At 44.5% G+C, this 17500-nt stretch overlaps 2 protein-coding genes across 4 annotated transcripts in view; both read right to left on the bottom strand.

Annotated features, from left to right (window-relative positions):
• The window catches only part of LOC123498050 (helix-loop-helix protein 11-like), a 36191-nt gene extending 26700 nt beyond the window's left edge, over nucleotides 1-9491 (bottom strand). The window contains exon 1 of one of the 3 annotated variants that reach the window (XM_045245128.1): nucleotides 9257-9491. In XM_045245128.1, coding sequence (XP_045101063.1) covers nucleotides 9257-9342 — 86 coding nt within the window. In that variant the 5' untranslated portion in view covers nucleotides 9343-9491. Of the gene's footprint in view, nucleotides 1-4039; nucleotides 4169-8304; nucleotides 8448-9256 lie in introns of those variants that run through there. The other 2 variants (XM_045245129.1, XM_045245130.1) reach the window with 2 other exon arrangements.
• A 3817-nt stretch (nucleotides 9492-13308) lies between these two features.
• Nucleotides 13309-17500, bottom strand: part of LOC123498132 — a 20123-nt gene continuing 15931 nt past the window's right edge. The window contains exons 10-11 of the mRNA XM_045245307.1: nucleotides 16148-16257; nucleotides 13309-14173 (exon numbers count right to left, since the gene is read on the bottom strand). Coding sequence (XP_045101242.1) covers nucleotides 13402-14173; nucleotides 16148-16257 — 882 coding nt within the window. The 3' untranslated portion in view covers nucleotides 13309-13401. The remainder of the gene's footprint in view (nucleotides 14174-16147; nucleotides 16258-17500) is intronic.

Here is a 17500-nt window from a genome sequence, read left to right as displayed (position 1 = left end):
GAAGGCCGGAGGCTGCACCTTTAATACTGAACCCAAGACCACCACCACCGCCGCCGCCACCATAACCTAACATAGCCCCCTTCCTCCTCCTACTCTTCCTCCTACACAGTCTCTCTCTCTCTCTCTCTCTCTCTCTCTCTCTCTCCTAGTATATGTTCGTATGTTGGTCTCGAGACGCGCGGGCGCACTTTGAGGGTTGAACACGAGAGAGAGAGAGAGAGAGAGAGAGAGAGAGAGAGAGAGAGAGAGAGAGAGAGTATCCCAGAAGTGCGTACTACGTTATACACTATAGGGGCCGCGAGATGACGGACAGACCAGAGCAAGAAGTGTGCTTGGGGACGGGAACCACCGCACAAGAACACAAAGGAAGAACAAATAATACCAAGGGTACCATTCCTATACTGGCCTTTAGTATGTCGGGCGTGTTAAGCCACCTAGAGTAACACAGAGAAGGGGGAAGGAGAGGAGGAACGACCGGTGAGGCAGCTGTGGTAATTGACAGATTGATTACAGTATACACTTCTGGACTTTAAATATGTAATAATGCTATCGATCGTGTGGCGGTGGTGCTGACGGTAGAGGCAGGGTGGTAGTAGTAGTAGTAGTAGTAGTAGTAGTAGTAGTAGTAGTAGTAGTAGTAGTAGTGGAAATTGTTTGTTTTGCTTCAGCTGATGTAATACTTTTCTTGGCTTCCACGCTAACTTCCTCTCTCTCTCTCTCTCTCTCTAGTCTAGTCTAGACGTTACGCCCACCACCATCACCATCACCGCCAAAAAGAACCCCCCTCTCTTCCCTACTCCAGCCATGCCCTCAGGTAACGTTATTTTAAAAGGTATTGTAATGTCCGCCTCCATACACGTACCTCATCACCATACACACACACACACACACACACACACACACACACACACACACACAAGGTTGGCCTACCACAATCCTTTTCCAGTCATTCCAGTAACTCTCTCTCTCTCTCTCTCTCTCTCTCTCTCTCTCTCTCTCTCTCTCTATGACCTCATAAGGAGTCACCTGTAGCCCGCGATCTCTCTCTCTCTCTCTCTCTCTCTCTCTCTCTCTCTCTCTCTCTCTCTCCATACAAGGACATAAGATCCCTCAGCTAACCTCACATGCACGCACGCTGGCAAGAACACGTAGTTAAGTAGTCTCACCTGTGCCTAGCAATTCTAGTTCATTAGCATGTATTATAAGGTAATATATAGAGCGATTGTTATGACCAGTTATTACTTCCGTGTTGATAAACTAATAATACATGCAGCTTGAGATAACGGTTTTTGTTACCACCACCACCGTTATTATCATCAGTAGTAGTAGTAGTAGTAGTAGTATAATCACCTTGAACTTCATCACCAGCACCGCCATTACCAGTAAGTGTCATCACTCGGTTCCCAGGGTTGCAACGGTGTTGTACCCGCTGCCCTCCTGCCTGCCAGTCACGCTGCTGCTGCTGCTGCTCCAGCCATCTCATATTTACCACGTTCTTTCCTCAATGAAACCTTGTCAAATCCATGAAGGCATTGTGAACCACCACCACCACCACTATCCTCCCTCCACCACCATCGATTCTCCCCCCTTCTCTCTCTCTCTCTCTCTCTCTCTCTCTCTCTCTCTCTCTCTCTCTCTCTCTCCACGATCCTTCTCAACCTCCCCTCATTTTTTACTCAGTTCATTCTCCACCACGCTTCCCCGACATTCTCTCACCCCCTCCGCTCACTTACCTCCGCCACCACTTCAACTTATTTCATTCTCACCTCTTCCACCTGCTCGCCTTACACCACCACCACCACCACCACGACAACCAATAATAATAATAATAATAATAATAATAATAATAATAATAATAACAATAATAATAATAAAGCTCTTTTTTCAGTGTGTGTGTGTGTGTGTGTGTGTGTGTGTGTGTGTGTGTGTGTGTGTGTGTGTGTGTGTGTGTGTGTGTGTGTGTGCACGTCCGCGCCGTGGTGGCGTGTTAGGCCCTCCTTTATTACGTGTCACGGTGTGTGTGTGTGTGTGTGTGTGTGTGTGTGTGTGTGTGTGTGTGTGTGTGTGTGTGTGTGTGTGTGTGTGTGTGTGTGTGTGTGTGTGTGACTGGTTGCTAGGCTGCCCAAGACTGCGTGTGTGTAGGTTAAGTACATCTATAGTTGCTGTGTTGTCTGGCATTTGACACACACACACACACACACACACACACACACACACACACACACATCTAACGTGACGGTAATCACATCACAATTTATCTCTTCAATCACACTGAATAACAGGAAAGATGATAAAATGATAATCTTGTCAACGTTGATAGGTATTGCTATGCACGAGTCCTTAATTGCTATACTACATCCAAATAGATACGTATCAATATGTAAGTATATAATATGTAGAAGTGTGTACTACGAAGACTGAGGTGGTAAGCGTATTTATCCCAAACATGAAGGTCTGTAGTTACATAACAACGTAAGAAAGCAAATGTGTACGTTGTATGTTTATCTATAATAAGAAGAAAGCTGTACACCCAAACCACACCAATAAATGTCAACAAACACCACACACACTGTTATCATCAGCAAACAATCAGACAACTAGGAAAGGTATCCAAACTCACGCTACCTGCGCACCTCACCTCACCTGCCAAACACAGCCAGGTAGACACGCAGGTATGGGGAGCAGGTGGGCTAGCAGCAGGAAGGTAAACAAAACAAGGCTCTCACACCAGTGAATGAAGGTGAAGGTGAAGGTGAATGAGGTAGGGCGCAGGTGAGATCGTAAATGAAGCTAAGGTGAAGAATGAATGAAGAAAAGGTACTCGTTTATCAAAGATGTTGTAAGGGTACAAAAAAAAAAACTCAGATAAGATTATGAATGACTGACAAGATGTATGAAAAAAAAAAACGAGTGGATAAGGTATCAGAAAAAAATATATAAAAAAAAAAATATATATATATATATATATATATATATATATATATATATATATATATATATATATATATATATATATATATATATATATATATATATATATATATATATATATATATATATATGAGACTAGATAAAAGAATGATTCATTTGATTCATTAAGGAAATAAAAAGTCAACAAAAGAACAAAGATGCTAGTAGGTGAGGAAAAATGTCAGGTAAGGGAATGAATTACTGGACGAAAGACTAGAAATAACAAGCTGGTACAGCAAATGTCACGCAGAGGAAATGAATACAAGTCACACATGCTAAAGGAACAACGAAGGATACAGAGAATAAAAACAATAAGTGAGCATCATATTAAGTAACCAAATCTAATTATTCTCTAAAATGTCCGCCTGTGTGTCTCTTTAAGTCTATTTATGTCTGTATTACTGCAAGTCCCTTCGTGTTTATTTCGCTCCCTGCCTGTCTGTTTGTCTGTTTGATTTCGTGCGTGTCTCTGTAGGTATGCCACATGTTTTTATCTAGTTAACGTTTGTTGATCTAAATTTATCCACGTGGTGTGTGTGTGTGTGTGTGTGTGTGTGTGTGTGTGTGTGTGTGTGTGCGTGTGTGTGTGTGTTGGCGTGACACCCTCGTCCACACGTTGTGACTACTGATGTCTAGATAGCGTGCTCAGATGCAGGCTGGGGAGGGAGGGAGGGAGGGAGGGAGGGAGGGAGGGAAGGAATGAAGGAAGGAAGAAAAAAAAAAAAAGAAGGAAGAGGCAGATAAGCGTAAAACCCCATGAAGAACTGACTGGATAAGAAAAAAAATCACCTCTGACTCAGTCCACTAGACTAAAACATCCCGGCACCCCCACACACACACACAGAGAGAGAGAGAGAGAGAGAGAGAGAGAGAGAGAGAGAGAGAGAGAGAGAGAGAGAGAGAGAGAGAGAATTCATCTTGCTATATCTGGTGTGTTGACGTGGTTTTTGCTTGGTTAGAATAGGAGGAGAAGGAAAGAAACACAAGCATATGCTTTCTCAAGTCAACACACACTGACCTGCACCACTACCACCACCACCACTACCACAAAAACGTCCCACACACTGACCTCTACCACTACCACCACCAGCGCCACCATCACCTCACAACACAGCTCTTGTTTTGGCGGTTGCGGTCTGCGTCTCTGTGATGCTCCGTCCATGATAGAGGAAGAGGAACAAGGAAAAGTTTGTCATCATCAGCATCATCATCATTATTTTCTGCGTCATTTGCTGGTGTGGCAACGACAAAACTTAACTTCCTCTGTCAAGTCTTCTGTATAATGAACATTGTTAGTGTTTCTTGCATGTTAATACTTCCTGTGATCCTTAAACTTCACAATCCATCCCTAACGTCCATTCTCAACCCTTCTGTAGCCTCTTTCCGTGTGAACCCCTTCCCGCACCCCACCCATCCCTCCTAGGGCCTCCCAATCCCGTCAACTAGGCAACAAACCCTTTACACCTTAGAACGACTCCCCTACCACATAAAATTTGACATAACTTTCCACAACCTCCCATCCCACGTTAACAACAAACACCCCTAGTCCTACACATCCCTTCCTCCCTTCCTTCCTCATCACAATATCACCACCACTACCACCACCGTCGCTCCCACCGCCCCTGCAGCTTGGCCTCCGAGCATCTTCCGGCCGCGTCTTGTTTATCTTCTAATATTTCAACTTCGTCATACGCCCCGCCTGCCCCGCTCCCGAACAACACACACACACACTCCTCCATCCATGCCCCTTCCCCCCAAACCCCTCCCCCTCACACACACACACACACACACACACACACACACACACACACACACATACATACACACCGGGCGGGGTTCCACTGGTTGGTAGACGGGAAAAATTATGTTGGACTGTCTGGCGACTTGTTGCATCCCTCCATCCGTGGGTGGATGTGAGTCAGCGGAGGGCAGGGAGAGCGGGGAGGGTGAGGCTAGGGAGGGAAGAGGAGCAAGAGCAAGAGAGGGAGGGTAGAAGCTGCCTGCCTGCCTGCCTCGCCCGTCTTCTCCCTCCCTCGTTTGCCTGCGTGCCTCTCCGTTTCTCATACCTTGCTTGCTGTTGTTTCTCTCTCTCTCTCTCTCAGTAGTATCGTAAGAACAGCAGCAGCCAGGCTCTGTGTTAACGCTGACTGACACGTGACAACACAGTAATAAGTGGTGACGATGACGAGGATGAGAACAATAATAATGAGGGTAATGACTATTTAAGATGATGAAGGTGGCTTGAGCATATATGATAACGATGATGTAGATAACTTGCATAATACTATAGCCTGCATATGTTTCTCGCCTTAGATAATACGCATTACACATGAGAGAGAGAGAGAGAGAGAGAGAGAGAGAGAGAGAGAGAGAGAGAGAGAGAGAGAGAGAGAGAATCACACCTGACCCAAATTTCACTAATACATAATGGCGTAGTATAAATAATAATAATAATAATAATAAAAGAGACGGGGAAGCAGGCGAGCAGGCAGCAGCAGCATCCGACGGAACCACGTGGTCTCACAAGGTTAGGGGGAAGGAGGGATACAAACAGTACCAGTACCACCACTACCATCACAAACCAACCACCTTACCCCACGCTGCCCACCGCCACCGCTTCTCTCCCCACTATAAACACCGTTAAGAAGGGTAGTAGTAGTAGTAGTAGTAGTAGTAGTAGTAAATAGCACAGTAACAACATTGATAATAAGAATACAAAATGTTATGCAGCAGCAGTAGTAGTAGTAGTAGTAGTAGTAGTAGTAGTAGTAGTAGTAGTAGTAGTAGCGACGGTGGTGGTGGTAGCGTCATTCATCGCGCCGTGAAAATACTACACGCCCTCAGGGGATGTACTAGTTGAGTAACTACACGAGGAGGAGAAGGAGAATAATGGAGGAAAAGAACCTAAATTACTATGTTATTTCCATGCCTTTCCAACTCTTCCGTTTGTGAGATGGACTGTGTGTGTGTGTGTGTGTGTGTGTGTGTGTGTGTGTGTGTGTGTGTGTGTGTGTGTGTGTGTGACGTGGAAAGGCCTCGCCACGCACACCCTTTCCAGCGGCGGCAGTTCAAGAATGACGCGTAACAGCTGGGTGGAAAGGGGAGGGAAGGGAGAGAAGCAATGGAGGGGGACGAGAAGGGAGGGAAGAGGATGACGGAGGGAGGAAAGGAACCACGTGGCTGGCCAACCAACCAATCACTGAACGACAAAACCTATACTCTCAAGTGACCTTAAGCTCTCCTTCACCACCACCACCACCACCACCACCACCACTACTACTACTATAGCAGCGAGACGTTCATTCATTCTACTTCAATTCCAGGACCATCTCTCTCCCCAACCAATCATCCATCTGTCAATCTGTCCCGCTCTCCCTTCCCATCTCCCGCTTTCCTCTAATCCATAAAAATAAGCCTAACTTACGTACTCTGCTGTACCCCGAGGCATCACCCACTCAAACCCCGTCCCCCACGCTACTTTCAAACATTAATAATAAAAGGGAAGGAAGGAAGGAATGAGTATCCTGAATGAAGTCTGGAAGGTGGAAGGACAAATAAGGCGCACAGGATTGAGATGCGCAGGGAAAGTGTGGAGGAAGTGCGTGAGGAAATTCAAAATACCGTTAAGTTAAAACCGAAGGTGGGGGCGATTTGCTTGTTGCTGGACAGGGATAAGCTACGCGTCTCTCTCTCTCTCTCTCTCTCTCTCTCTCTCTCATCCGGTAAGCCTCGGTACGTACAGATAAGAAAACATTGACCATGCCGCTCTGTTGACACTTCTCAGCTGACTCTCTCTCTCTCTCTCTCTCTCTCTCTCTCTCCACATACAGCAAATTAACAAACTCAACATTTAACTTATACGTATTTCTGTAGGAGAAAAAACGAAGGGGGAATAGATGTGTGTGTGTGTGTGTGTGTGTGTGTGTGTGTGTGTGTGTGTGTGTGTGTGTGTGTGTGTAGGAAAACAGAATAGTAGGCGTGGCACATGTACGTACATATACGTAGTAATATGTGGAGGTGGAGAACTGTGTAATTCACCTCGGTCGCCTGCTGGTCACCCAGCCAGTCTTCCCCATTACAGAGCGAGCTTAGAGCTCATAGACCGATCTTCGGGTAGGACTGAGATCACATCACACACAACACACACCGGGAAAGCGAGGCCACAACCCCTCAGTTACATCCCGTACCTATTTACTGCTAGGTGAACAGGGGCCACACATTGAGGCTTGCCCATTTGCCTCGCCGCTTTCCGGGACTCGAACCCGGGCCTCTTGATTGTGAGTCGAGCGTGCTAACCACTATACTACGCGTGTGTGTGTGTGTGTGTGTGTGTGTGTGTGTGTCACCACGTGTCACAACGCAGTCACTTTCCGGCACTCTTCCACACATGACACCGCAACCATAACCTAAGACGTAATAGCAGCGCCGCACGTATTACCAAGCAAATCCTTAGATCCAGTGCGCGGATATTTTGGGAACAGCAAGCATAACAAAATAATCTTTTAGAGCTTCCTATCGACTTTCACACGTGATACTGAGTTGATTACATATTCAATATTCCCAAACCCTCAATGGTACACAGCATAGCGTCATTCACACGTGCAGGAGAAAGTTCCGAAAGAGTTTTGGAGGTGACCTCAGCGTTCTCTCATAGAGTAAGACGCAGAAGGAAAGGAGAGTAGAGATCACGGAAGAAATACAAACAGGCAGGTAGTTCCAGAGATCACTGGTTGGGAATAAAAATTATCAGCAGAAGAATGGTCAACGGAACATTAACATATATAACCAGTACATGGAATAGAAGAATTATAGCCGGTAAGGAAATGAGGTGAAGGAATGGCGGCCCGTACGATGAGGTAGAGGAGACAATCACCTGAATACGTGTAATGAAAGAATAACGTCACCAGTCAACTATTTCGTATTCATCTGAATGAAAATATAACGACACACCATTTTCCCCTCCATGTATTTCCGATCCACTGAATCATTCACACACTGCTTCAAAGCACACGTATCACGCAACAACCACTTCTAAAAAAAAAAAAAAAAAAAAAAATATATATATATATATATATATATATATATATATATATATATATGGTCTGTAAATCTGCATTCTAATACATTCGCTGTGCTAGAAAATCATGTTCAAAGCAAACTCAAAATATACACATTCACAGAACAGCATTCCAAACTTTCTAATTCACGTAAGGAAATTCTAGTGACCTTGCACGCCACAGACCCAATGCACCCCACACCAGAATCTACGTGGCGCCAACATTCTGTCAGCTGACACACACACACACACACACACACACACACACACACACGAACCTGATGCCATATTCCCATACAGGTATAAGTGAGGAGCCAAGCAGCATGTACACAACACCCTACAGCTCAGTCCAGACCATATTATCAAGCAATGGCAACATTCCATTCATAGTTCAACACATCCGACCTTTTCACTCGGCGCCTCAATGAGTTGCATCACGTTTCCGACACCCGCACATTCCACTATTTTCTTGCTAACCCACCCACAATATCAACAAACCATCGTCCAGAATTACGTGCCCTTATGACTATAAGGGGATGTCACGCGTGCCCTACATCTGTGCCCCGGCCAGTCAACAGGGGTTCCCTCTTTGCCAGGCTAAGCTAGATGACGCCCACGCGATGCCATTTCCGCCGCGGCCACACACAGCCTCCTCTCCGCCTATACGTTCACTTCACCGATTCGTTCCACCATATACAAAATAAAAGATGCCTTTATGCATCAAAAGAGACATAAATACAGTAAGAACTACACAAATTTAAGTGTAGTGTTGATACTCTAAACATATTTGCCGCGCGGCCCCGCCCTGTTGGTGAGCACCGCCATGTGACGACCATCAGCTGATCACGTCAATATCAGCTGTTTCAAGAAAACAAACACTTATTTTGCACACGCTATTAGTTTGACAATGCCAATGACCCTACGAGGTGGGTAAGAACAAGTGAGGTAACAAGGAAACTGGGCGGTGTGGCTGAGGCGGCGCCGCGAGACGAAAAATGAGGGAAATGCGGCGGCAGCCATATGGCGGGGCGTCAGCTGATCCGCGGCCCGGCATGGCCACAATCAGCTGACGATAAACAGCTCCTAAGAACAGCTATTGTGGGGCACAGGGTGACAAAAGCAGCGTGACAACCTTCTACACGGCTGAAAGAAAGTCCCGGGCACCAGTCAGACACGCGTGTGAGGGGAATATGCGGGAGGGATTCAAACGTGACAGCTGGGCGGCCATACCTGCACAAGCCCCCGATGGCTTCCTCGTCCTCCAAGCCGATGTCGTCGATCCTCCGCTTCTCTCCTACTCTAGGAAACATCGTCATCCTCGGGGAACAACTTAACCGCCACTCTGGATCCGTAGGACACCGCTACACAGCAAATCACTCACAAAAACAGGCAAATAAGTACGAGTAAAGACAGCGCTCGTCCGCCCACGAGCACTCGAGACTCTTGTTTGGCGGGAAACTGACGAGTTCATGTATTCCTCCGCCAAGGCTCTACCGCGCGCGATTATTTAAACTCGCCTATATTTCTTCTACTGTTTAAACGATTACATTATACTCGATGTTTTTAGGTTTAAATAAAGGGTTAATATGTATATTCATTATTTTATTATGAGCTACATTCGGAGATCGTTTGGTTACAAACACGGGAACTAGTTTGCGACGGGTGGAATGTGAGCTGTAATGCGCGGGAAGAGCACAAACGCGCGCCAAATCTTCTAATTTTACTGACCCACGCCGCGTGAGGAACCCTGCCTGTTCACATCATGACTGCATCTTTAAGCTATAGATGAATACTAACAGGAAAGGCAGTGACATTGGGGAAGGCAGCCGCGTCAAGCTGAGGGACTACTGGCAGATTGTGTGGGCGGGAGTGCGGGTGGCATCCCAGGGCCAGAAGGGCGTCCATTTCATTCAACTCAGCACCACAACACACTAGCAGACGCCTTCCCTCCACACACCTCTGAGTGGCGCACGCCTTACGGCAGCCCCCACGTTCCCTCCACCTGACGCCCCACACACCTGTCTATCCCTCCCTCGTCACTGCTCCTTCACCTGATTTGAATCTAAAATACATTAACATCCGGAATTGATGAAAAGTGTGATAATGATGATGTTCAGGTGTGTGTGTGTTATATTATGTTACTGTGTTACATATTTTTTACATGTACACCAAAATTAAAAACTTAATTCATGAAAGCTTTCAATATCTTTAGAAAGACTAGCATATTGAATTTTTTTTTTTTTTTTATCTAGATACGATTTCGTTTACGGTGAAAACGTTTACCCGGTGGTAAGTGAGGCGTCCTTGGGTGACAGATAAGCGATGGGATAACGGGATAGACATTTTAAGAAGTGTTCGACGAGGCAGAAGCAAGGGAAATAGGCTTGTACTCATGAAAGACAGATATAGTAATCACTCCATTTCCCACAGTGGTGGAACTGAAGGTAGTATTGAGCAAAAAGTATTTACTACACAGTATTCAAAATATGTACAAGAATGCTTACGCTGGATGATAAACTTGTATAGAAGCACAATCAAGAAACCTGAATACATGTAAAAACCAACGCGAGAACTCATGAAAATAAATGTCACTTCCAATTAAAATGAGTTTGTTTAAAGATTGGAGAGAATGTCATGCAACAATGCAATACTGACGGTTGAAGTCAAAGTGAGCCAGCAAGGTGGCGGTGTGAGTGACTGGTGTCTACCCCTCCCTCCCTGCCACCCTACGAGGATTCCGGCGGTGGTAGTGGTAGCGTTAACGTCTTGTCAGTTAATATCACCTTTGTCATAAGAAAAATTATATCTGACACTGACTATGAATTACGTACTCAATCTTTTGATGGAAAGTGTCTCTGCATCAGCGTGTCTGAGGTAATGAGCACATGCCGTCTAGGCGTCTACCTCTCGCAAGAATCCGCTCTTGGGAAGACGGCAGACTAGTAATATATTACAAATTGTGACCATTGAAGAGTGGGGACTCTATCCTTTATTTATAGGCAAATGAGACGGAATTAATTATTACATTCCTCTACTCTATCATCATCCTCGTTTTGTTGTTGTTGTTGTTGTTGTTGCTACTGCTATTGTTATCGTTATCTAATTTCTTATTATTAATGTAATAAAAAAAATGTCATTACTTCCTTCATCTCAGTTTAGTGAATAAAGACCTCAAGATAATATATTGTGCCGCCGTACGGGTTACGTATAAACTGAACTAGTTATATATATATATATATATATATATATATATATATATATATATATATATATATATATATATATATATATATATAATTAACCTGTTCACCGCTGTCAAGACGAACTAGGAATACTTCAGATTATTATCTTTTATAGGAGCTCAGCGATTCTGTTATTTATAAAGTTAGCTACTCACAGAGCATCAGATTATGTGGAAAAACATGAAGATGAAAGCCAGAGTTCCTTGGTCGGTGCTTGAGTTCTTTCCAGTGCAGACGACGCGAAACGGTTTGTGGCGGGAACGAGATACCTCCCCTTATGTCCCACCTTCACGCTGGGGCCAGCGAGTTACCTAACCAATCCACGCCGTCCACACAGGTTTGAATTGTAGCAGTGCGCTCAGGTCTCTCCTTAGATTCGATACAACTTTCTTTACTATGAGAGCAAGATTCTTGATGGAGACGAAGGAAACTGTGGCATGAATAAAAAGACTTCGTGTTGCTTCCCGAGAACCATTTAATTATTCTCTGATTAGGAAGCCATTTCCGAAGTATAATTTAGGGTTCATAAAAATCAGCAACAACAAAATCACAATACTCTATCACCAATAAATCTATCGCGTTCCTGTGGTGTCGTGGTCGGGGTTTCCAGTTACGGGTTCATGGGCCCTGGCAATAGCAGAGTTGGCTGGAGTCGGACTGTAGACGGCACACATTTGTCTACCTGCACTCGCGGTCCTTTCTTTCCTATCTCCCTTTCGCAGCAGCTGGACAGTCAAGGTCGACTAAACTCTCTCCAACCTAAGATGGTCATTATGGTCTGCTTGGTTGATGTAGTAAACGTGTGACCATCCTGCTTTACCCCTTTAGATCTGTGTATCAACGCTTAAAATCGAGACACAATACAATGGATTTCCAGATAATATAAAGTTTCCCAGAAAACTTTGTAAAGGTATGTTAAGATGTTCGAAAAGATATAATCAAACCACATAAGAAGATTATTACAACGACAAAACTTATCTACGGTACACACTTTCTTATCGGGACAAACACCTTTCTATTAACTGATTAATAATAAAAAAAAACATTACTTTCTTATTGCAGTTATGTTTGGGTATGGTTTATCATACAGTTATCCCCACATCTCAATAAGTGTTAAGAATCAACACTCAGCTGTATGTCGCCAAACAACGTGTATGAACACGATCTGATGCTCTATAACCAGCGATCAATAAACCGCAGGAATGATTTCACTGCAGGCGCCAGTTTTCTTTGTCTGAGTGCTAGTCCCTCCCATGACTCCCGACTTGTAATCCGCCCTACTATGCCAATTTTTTGCGTTATACATAATCACAATGGTCCTACATTAAAATTTCACTCTTGGTATGAGTTTAATCACTTAAATATATTTGATGAAGAGTTTTAAACTGTAAACGTCTGCCCTTAAAATGCGTATTAAAAGAAAACGGATAATAGGAGTAACTCCTCTATTTGTATCCAGTGTTCTGTTTGTACGCTCGACCGGTCAATGTCCTGTTTTTCTCACGCTGGGAACATTGATGCATATCCACCATGGTTCTACATCCTCTTGACGCTTTGTATTCTCATAATCATCGAGTTGACCGGTATATCTAAGTAGTTAGAACTGAAAATGATAGGTCAGCTTTACTACTACTACTACTACTACTACTGCGTCTGTCTGTCTGTCTGTCTCTCTCTCTCTCTCTCTGTGTGTGTGTAATTCACCTCGGTCGCCTGCCGGTCACCCAGGCAGTCTTCCCCATTACGGAGCGAGCTCAGAGCTCATAGACCGATCTTCGGGTAGGACTGAGACCACATCAACACACTCCACACACCGGGAAAGCGAGGCCACAACCCCTCGAGTTACATCCCGTACCTATTTACTGCTAGGTGAACAGGGGCTATACATTAAGAGGCTTGCCCATTTGCCTCGCCCCCCCCGGGACTCGAACTCGGCCCTCTCGATTGTGAGTCGAGCGTGCTAACCACTACACTACTCGATGTACTACGTGTGTGTGTGTGTGTGTGTGTGTGTGTGTGTGTGTGTGTGTGTGTGTGTGTGTGTGTGTGTGTGTGTGTGTGTGTGTGTGTGTGTATGCAAAGCCCGTTTTATTCACAGTTCAAAGTCCAAATCAAGACTTACACACAACTCCGTCAGTAGTACCTGTGGAAGGCGACGAAGAGTTTATCATTCTTGAAATAGTCCGGCACCGTGAATTCAGAGACCGGGTGGCGTATGGCGCCGGCTTCCCGCAGGGCGAGGAGTGCGGCGGGTTGCAGGTGTGGGGGCAGCGTGTTGGGGTGTACAAGGGGGTCAAACACGAGGCACGGGGGGAGGACACAGGAAGTGTAATGCCCTTCCTTGATCGGCTTGTCATCACTCTCCTCTCTCATTGCTTCGGCTGTGACTCTTCCGCTCCCCCTCGCCAGCACCCTCCTCTCACTGTAAGGCTGTAAGAGAGAGGGTACAGATCCGCGCCCACCCATCCCGGCACCGGCCACAGCCCCGCCCTGCTGCAGCTGCCGGGAATTCCGGGGCCCAGCAAGGGGTGGCTGCACCTGTCTGAGATATGCAGTTGATTCAGAATGCATTTCTCCCACAGCGCCTTCCCGTGGGTTTGTTGATATAGTTAGGCCTTTGTGTTGGTCGCTCTGTTCCTCCTTGCCCACCCCATCCTTATCTTTCACTTGGCGGGGCAGCACCACAGCCTTATTTAGTAAGAGAGAGTCCAAGTCGATGCCCAGCACCGCGTACCCAGTAGCTACGTTCCCTAAGGTGGCCTCCTCTACAACACTTCGGGATTCGCGGCGCACTCTGAAGGGAGTCCGGAGTTCGTTACCACGACGGAAGAGGTCAAGAGCCGCCACGGCTTCCATCAGAAGGTCGTCGTGAGGCACAGCAAGGTAGTTTAGGGGCTGGTGGATGCTGGGGGATGGGAGAGGCAGGGAGGAAGAAAGGCTGGTTATATTAGCTCATTTAAATGTACGATGCCCAAAGGCAAGGTATTTCAAACCTGTTCGTTCCTATAACTAACACAGGTATGTACGTACTTAAATGAGAGAGACGGGAAGACAGGAAAAAAATAAATAAATAAAAGAAGCATGGTCCTAATGCGTATCCACTACACAATGCGTAATTAAGGCAGACAGCTTGTGTAGCATTATATTCCTTATCTAGGTACGACGTTCATCCTTTTAACATACAGCTACTTATCCATGTATAAAAAATCAAATAACCAAAATAAAGATAAAATAAGAAAATAAAAACAAAGGCAAACAGTACAGCTACATTATAAATCAAAGAAGAGAAGGGAGTTCCTACAGATAACAAACACATGGTTAGTCAGCCATAGAAAAAAAAAAAAAAAAAACTGGGTGGTGTGAAGCTGATGGGGCAAAGCTTTGTGTGGGGGGCTGGGTAGGCATGGCGGGAGTGTGTGGTACAGGTGTGAATGATGGGTGACCGACGGAGTGTAGCACTATGTGAGGCTCAAAATGTGGTGATTTGTGTGAAAAATATAAGGTGGTAATCTTATAGACATAAATTCCTCAAAACTAGCATAATCTAACGACACAATACATATACTTTGTAACACCATCTCTTCTCTTCTCTTCTGCATCGTGCCTCCTTCCTTCCTTACTTCCTTCTCTCCTCATTAAATCTCTCTGTTTTCCCCCTTTCCAGTTCTTCTCAGTTACTACATCCTGGCTCTTCCTCTACTTCTTCTATACTTTCAATTCTCTATCATGTACAAGCATTCGTGTGTCCTTAGTTTCCTTCACCGTCAATCTAATCTCTTAGTATTTACTATTCTACTCGAATTCACAACACAGCTGCTAAGACTGTTTCATCCTTCCTTTTGCATGCCCTGCTAACTACTGCCTAGGTGACTGACTGACTGACTGACTGACGAACTGGTTGATTGCTTGAGTGACTGACTGGCAGGTTGCTTGACTGTAGACACTCCAGGAACAATAACTGATGAAAGAATAATACTGAACTTTTCACATGCTTTACCTTTCCAAAAATAAAGGTCATTAAAGTTATCACAGCCTTAATAATTCAGTATAGGGAAGTAATGTTCAAGTAATGTCCCCTTTCAAAATATAGCAGAATTCCAAGAACAACTTGTGTGTTACATCCTGTATGCTGCATGTGTGTTTCACTGTTTGATCTGCTGCAGTCTCTGACGAGACAGCTAGACGTTACCCTACGGAACGAGCTCAGAGCTCATTATTTCCGATCTTCGGATAGGCCTGAGACCAGGCACACACCACACACCGGGTGTGTGTGTGTGTAATTCACTGTTTGATCTGCTGCAGTCTGTGTGTGTGTGTGTGTGTGTGTGTGTGTGTGTGTGTGTGTGTGTGTGTGTGTGTGTGTGTGTGTTTTTCTCCCCACCATGTTTGGTTTCGGGAATTAGTGTTTTGGGAAATGGAAGAGGAGGAGGAGGAGGAGGAGGAGGAGGAGGAGGAGGAGGAGGAAGCTCATGTGTTACACTGCGAATAGCGGTGTGACTGCAGTAGTATTTATAATTGTTAAGTTATTACTAGTTTCCTTATTACTGACACTACATTCCCCCTCATTCCTCATTCCCTTTCTATTTTCATCACATCTCTATTCTATTATTGTGAATTTAGTACTCTCTCTCTCTCTCTCTCTCTCTCTCTCTCTCTCTCTCTCTCTCTCAATTAGCCTTTTCTGCCTACTTTTCACTACCTTTTCTGCAAGTCCTTTCCTTCTCTTCCCTTCTGCTCTTGCTTTATTCTATCAGCCTTCCCTCACCCTCTTCCCTTTTTCCTCCTCTTCGCCTCCCTCAGTCACTCCCTCTCCCTGCAACACTCGAGAACAAAAGCGTAACAGATTGCTACTCTGTCTGCTATCCTCGCAATGGCTCACCAGTGTGGAGAAGCTGGGCAGTCCACTAAGAAGAGTCTGTGTCCACCAAGAGCAAGCTGCTGCACGTGCTCGAAGTCACAGCGTGGATCCTCGGCGTACAGACCCAAGCACTGTGGGGGACAAATTACTATATAACACTTTGGTTTTTGTTTTGTTTACTGTAGAAAAGACGAGAGTATTTTATTTCTTGATATTTCCTGTAAGTGTTATTTCAAGTGGTAAATAATGTGTCTATTAACGTCTTCAGTACGAGGACATGTTTTCATATTTATTCTGCTTACTATTTAGTGATTTTATACAGCTTCAGAATTGTGTGGGGATTGAAATAGTGAAGATTCTGGTCATTAATCTTCTGATCTCCATAGACTCTTCTTGATGCAAATAAAATCGTCTAATCACATCCAAAAACTCAAGGTAAAAAATGCCTCCCAGTGCTGAAGGGGCTAAAGGACGATAAATTGTGAAGTATACTTAGTTACGATCAAAAGTCTAGTAAACAGTACAGAAAACACGATGAAACCTATGACTTTTCCTTAACAATGCATGTGAAACCTATGACAATAAATTACGTAGTGTACTTATGGTTAGAAGTCACTTATACATTGTAGAAAAAAAAAAAAAACAAGGAATGCTTTTTACTTCCCCTTAATAATTATTCCTGTAGATGGTGTTACTATTCACAGGTAATACAAGTCAATCTCATGACGATGAACAAGAAGATACACCGATGTTTATTAGGCAAAGAATAAATTGCACTCACTTCCATTGTGTTAACTATTATTCTTACTTTTAACTGTTTGATCTGATGAGAATGTATCGGTTGTCATGTTCTGCAAGTTGTCAGCAGGTCAGAGGGCTTTAGAAAGAAGGAAACCGATACAGACAGTGGAAGAGAATGAAGTGTGCTATTCGACTGTTGAACGTGATTGTACAAAAACACTAAAAAAGATATGCGTTTATAATATATATGAGGGAGAACACGTATGAAAATAACAAGTTCAGCTGGAGAGAGAGAGAGAGAGAGAGAGAGAGAGAGAGAGAGAGAGAGAGAGAGAGAGAGAGAGAGAGAGAGAGAGAGAGAGAGAATACCACCTTCACATGAAACCAGGAAACGCTGAGGGCAAAATAATATACTTAAACGCAAAACTAGATTTAATATGCCAGAGTGTTGTTTTCAGGTGTGCTTGTGTTGGGAGGATATCTTTGTGTAGGGAGTCGATCGAGGTGCTTGACTAAGATAACTCACGGTAAAAATGAAAGATAAAAGGAAGTTGCAAAGAAGAAACTCTAAACATGACAGTCCCTTGAAATATACACACCAGTGTCCACCTATCATTCCCAATCATAAATCAG

This window comes from Portunus trituberculatus, chromosome 47 (genome assembly GCF_017591435.1).
Source record: "Portunus trituberculatus isolate SZX2019 chromosome 47, ASM1759143v1, whole genome shotgun sequence".
NCBI classification, from domain to species: domain Eukaryota; kingdom Metazoa; phylum Arthropoda; class Malacostraca; order Decapoda; family Portunidae; genus Portunus; species Portunus trituberculatus.
Note: the sequence above shows the minus strand (reverse complement) of the source record. Positions and strands in the feature narration are given on the sequence as shown.